The sequence below is a fragment of the Xyrauchen texanus genome, chromosome 22 (assembly GCF_025860055.1).
Source record: "Xyrauchen texanus isolate HMW12.3.18 chromosome 22, RBS_HiC_50CHRs, whole genome shotgun sequence".
NCBI lineage: Eukaryota > Metazoa > Chordata > Actinopteri > Cypriniformes > Catostomidae > Xyrauchen > Xyrauchen texanus.
This window is the reverse complement of record NC_068297.1, coordinates 628267-633266: the sequence shown is the minus strand read 5'-3', so window position 1 is coordinate 633266 and position 5000 is coordinate 628267. Positions and strand designations below refer to the sequence as shown.

The 5000-nt window shown below is 44.9% G+C and overlaps 1 protein-coding gene across 1 annotated transcript in view; it reads right to left on the bottom strand.

Annotated features, from left to right (window-relative positions):
• Window positions 1-133: 133 nt before the first annotated feature.
• The window catches only part of LOC127662263 (formin-1-like), a gene marked incomplete at its 5' end in the record, with an annotated part of 91079 nt that continues 86212 nt past the window's right edge, over window positions 134-5000 (bottom strand). The window contains 3 exons of the mRNA XM_052153393.1: window positions 134-276; window positions 357-438; window positions 1801-1950. Of these exons, the coding sequence (XP_052009353.1) occupies window positions 232-276; window positions 357-438; window positions 1801-1950 (277 nt within the window). The remainder of the gene's footprint in view (window positions 277-356; window positions 439-1800; window positions 1951-5000) is intronic.

The window sequence follows — 5000 nt, the reverse complement described above, 5'->3', positions numbered from 1 at the left end:
ACACTTTAAAGAGACGGAGACGATCATCAACACGTGTACAGAAGACCAGCGTTATCCTGTATGGTGAAAAACACACATGCAATGTTCTCAGCACCCTCGACTCGGCCGTTCTTTACTGGGTCACACAAGAACACTGATAGATTGACAAACACTCTTCTGTGCACTCGTGAAACAGCAGCAGGGTGGATGTTGTGATGTTTGCACACTTCCTTTGATTTCTCCAGGTTACTCTCAGCTTGAAGACACAACTGCTTCTTTCTTGCGCAGTCGCTCTTTCTGTGAACCAGATTTTCAAAAATGCTAAAAACTGGACGTTCATATTAGAATAAAGTGTAAAACGGCGCGTGTTTTCTCACCAGACTGTTTGCGTTGATCTTCTTTGTCTCCACTTTCTTGTCCGCCGTGATTTTCTGGACAGTGTGTTGAGCTTCTTTTAGTCTAAAATGAAAGAGTGGACATTTAAAGAGATAGTTCGCCCCTGAATATCTCAGCAATGTAGGTCTGTATAATGCGAGTGAATGGTGACCAGAATTTTGAAGCTCCAAAAAGCACATAAAGGCAGCGTAAAAGTAATCTATAAGACTCCAGTGATTTAATCCATGTCTTCAGAAGAGATATGATAGGTAAAAAAAACGACTTAAATATTGATCTGTTTCTCACCCACACCTATCATATCACTTCTGAAGACATGGATTAAACCACTGGAGTCTTATGTGAAAGTGAAAGTGTAGATTTATAGTAGAAAATGACTTAAATATTGATCTGTTTCTCACCCACACCTATCATATCACTTCTGAAGACATGGATTAAACCACTGGAGTCTTATGTGAAAGTGAAAGTGTAGATTTATAGTAGAAAAACGACTTAAATATTGATCTGTTTCTCACCCACACCTATCATATCACTTCTGAAGACATGGATTAAACCACTGGAGTCTTATGTGAAAGTGAAAGTGTAGATTTATAGTAGAAAAACGACTTAAATATTGATCTGTTTCTCACCCACACCTATCATATCACATGGATTAAACCACTGGAGTCTTATGTGAAAGTGAAAGTGGAGATTTATAGTAGAAAACGACTTAAATATTGATCTGTTTGTCACCCACACCTATCATATCACTTCTGAAGACATGGATTAAACCACTGGAGTCTTATGTGAAAGTGAAAGTGTAGATTTATAGTAGAAAATGACTTAAATATTGATCTGTTTCTCACCCAAACCTATCATATCACTTCTGAAGACATGGATTAAACCACTGGAGTCTTATGTGAAAGTGAAAGTGTAGATTTATAGTAGAAAACGACTTAAATATTGATCTGTTTCTCACCCACACCTATCATATCACTTCTGAAGACATGGATTAAACCACTGGAGTCTTATGTGAAAGTGAAAGTGTAGATTTATAGTAGAAAACGACTTAAATATTGATCTGTTTCTCACCCACACCTATCATATCACATGGATTAAACCACTGGAGTCTTATGTGAAAGTGAAAGTGGAGATTTATAGTAGAAAACGACTTAAATATTGATCTGTTTGTCACCCACACCTATCATATCACTTCTGAAGACATGGATTAAACCACTGGAGTCTTATGTGAAAGTGAAAGTGTAGATTTATAGTAGAAAATGACTTAAATATTGATCTGTTTGTCACCCACACCTATCATATCACTTCTGAAGACATGGATTAAACCACTGGAGACTTATGGATTACTTTTATGCTGCCTTTATGTGCTTTTTGGAGCTTCAAAGTTCTGGTCACCATTCACTTGCATTGCATTCACGGTTGTCTCACCTCTCTTTGGAGATGCTTTTACTCTCACGGTTCCACGTGCTCTTGAAATCATTGCAGAACTCATACCACAGCATGAAGATGTAGTTTGGAGAAACCTCCTTCTCCCCCGATTTGGGTTTCAGCCCAAAGTATTTCACCACTTCCAGGAAGCTAAACGAGAAACAAAGAGGCTTGAACAACCTAGAAAGATGTCAAAAAATATATTCCTGCACACATTGATACGGCAATGTAACAGATGCCATCGTAACCCAGTCACAGACTATTTCATATTTTTTGGCAGTTCACAGCTGTTCAGCTTCTGACAGGACAGCGCAGATCAGGTACATCAGATTTGGGCGTTCAGACATATCCAGCCTATCTGCACGGGTTGCTATGGTAACGATGTTGGCGTACCCACGTGATGATGCTTTGAAAACAGATGGAGGTGCATCATCTCGCTCTCCAAATAAGCACCCTGTCCAGGGCTGGACTGGTAACCCTCTGCCAGTCTTTCACATGGCTGTTGGCATGCCCTCTGCCAGTCTTTCACATGGCTGTTGGCAAGCCCTCTGCCAGTCTTTCACATGGCTGTTGGCAAGCCCTCTGCCAGTCTTTCACATTGCTGTTGGCATGCCCTCTGCCAGTCTTTCACATGGCTGTTGGCAAGCCCTCTGCCAGTCTTTCACATGGCTGTTGGCAAGCCCTCTGCCAGTCTTTCACATTGCTGTTGGCATGCCCTCTGCCAGTGTTTCACATTGCTGTTGACATGCCCTCTGCCAGTGTTTCACATTGCTGTTGACATGCCCTCTGCCAGTGTTTCACATTGCTGTTGACATGCCCTCTGCCAGTGTTTCACATTGCTGTTGACATGCCCTCTGCCAGTGTTTCACATTGCTGTTGGCATGCCCTCTGCCAGTCTTTCACATTGCTGTTGGCATGCCCTCTGCCAGTGTTTCACATTGCTGTTGGCATGCCCTCTGCCAGTCTTTCACATGGCTGTTGGCAAGCCCTCTGCCAGTCTTTCACATGGCTGTTGGCATGCCCTCTGCCAGTCTTTCACATGGCTGTTGGCATGCCCTCTGCCAGTCTTTCACATTGCTGTTGGCATGCCCTCTGCCAGTGTTTCACATTGCTGTTGGCATGCCCTCTGCCAGTCTTTCACATTGCTGTTGGCATGCCCTCTGCCAGTCTTTCACATTGCTGTTGGCATGCCCTCTGCCAGTCTTTCACATGGCTGTTGGCATGCCCTCTGCCAGTCTTTCACATTGCTGTTGGCATGCCCTCTGCCAGTGTTTCACATTGCTGTTGGCATGCCCTCTGCCAGTCTTTCACATGGCTGTTGGCATGCCCTCTGCCAGTCTTTCACATTGCTGTTGGCATGCCCTCTGCCAGTCTTTCACATGGCTGTTGGCAAGCCCTCTGCCAGTCTTTCACATTGCTGTTGGCATGCCCTCTGCCAGTGTTTCACATTGCTGTTGGCAAGCCCTCTGCCAGTGTTTCACATTGCTGTTGGCATGCCCTCTGCCAGTCTTTCACATGGCTGTTGGCAAGCCCTCTGCCAGTGTTTCACATTGCTGTTGGCAAGCCCTCTGCCAGTCTTTCACATGGCTGTTGGCAAGCCCTCTGCCAGTCTTTCACATGGCTGTTGGCAAGCCCTCTGCCAGTCTTTCACATGGCTGTTGGCAAGCCCTCTGCCAGTCTTTCACATGGCTGTTGGCATGTCCTCTGCCAGTCTTTCACATGGCTGTTGGCATGCCCTCTGCCAGTCTTTCACATTGCTGTTGGCATCCCTCTGCCAGTCTTTCACATTGCTGTTGGCATGCCCTCTGCCAGTCTTTCACATTGCTGTTGGCATGCCCTCTGCCAGTCTTACACATGGCTGTTGGCATGCCCTCTGCCAGTCTTTCACATGGCTGTTGGCATGTCCTCTGCCAGTCTTTCACATTGTTGTTGGCATGCCCTCTGCCAGTCTTTCACATGGCTGTTGGCATGCCTCTGCCAGTCTTTCACATGGCTGTTGGCAAGCCCTCTGCCAGTCTTTCACATGGCTGTTGGCATGTCCTCTGCCAGTCTTTCACATGGCTGTTGGCATGCCTCTGCCAGTCTTTCACATGGCTGTTGGCATGCCCTCTGCCAGTCTTTCACATGGCTGTTGGCATGCCCTCAACACGAGCAGTCCTGTGAACGGAGCGCATCAGCGGGTGTTGCTGTAATGGTATTTATTGGCATTATGGGTAAAAGAGCATGAAATGAACCCCAAAACAAGCTGCCTCGAGTGTCAGAAGATCACGCTCACTGGCCGCAAATCAAGTGGAAACGTGTGATTAACAGTCCTGCCGCGTGTGACCGGTCACGCATGACACGACCCAAGGAGAAACTCAACGAACCGTTAAACACAGACACACCAGAAACGCTCAGACAACATACAGAATCAGGTGTACATTAGAGCTGTACGTCTGAATGAAATCAAGCACCTCAGAAACACCTTCACTATGAAATGTTGAACGAAACTTAAAAAATGTAAATGCAGAAATTCCCACCAGATTTAAGATTGAAATACTTTCCGTGATATTTCCAGATCTGGAGGCTGAACGACGCTGCGGCGTGATTTGTGCAACATTAAGAAGGAATGCATGAAATGAACAGAGTCATTCGCTCGCCCTCTGACCACACGTCAATATGTTAAATAAACAGCAGATAAGAGAGAGAGAGAGAGAGACAGAGAGAGACAGAGAGAGAGAGAGAGAGAGACAGACAGACAGACAGAGAGACAGACAGACAGAGAGAGAGAGAAAGGGTGAACAAACAGACTGCATTTCACAAGCAGCAAAGTACATCAATTCCTGCCACAAAAAGAGGGAAGTCGACCAAACAGTGATGCGCCCATTTACACACACACACACACACACACACACACACACACACACACACACACACACACACACACACACACACACACACACACACACACGTTGTGTTTCCATGTTTTATGGGGACTTTCCATAGACATAATGGTTTTTATACTGTACAAACTTTATATTCTATCCCCTAAACCTAACCCTACCCCTAAACCTAACCCTCACAGAAAACTTTCTGCATTTTTACATTTTCAAAAAACATAATTTAGTATGATTTATAAGCTGTTTTCCTCATGGGGACCGACAAAATGTCCCCACAAGGTCAAAAATTTCGGGTTTTACTATCCTTATGGGGACATTTGG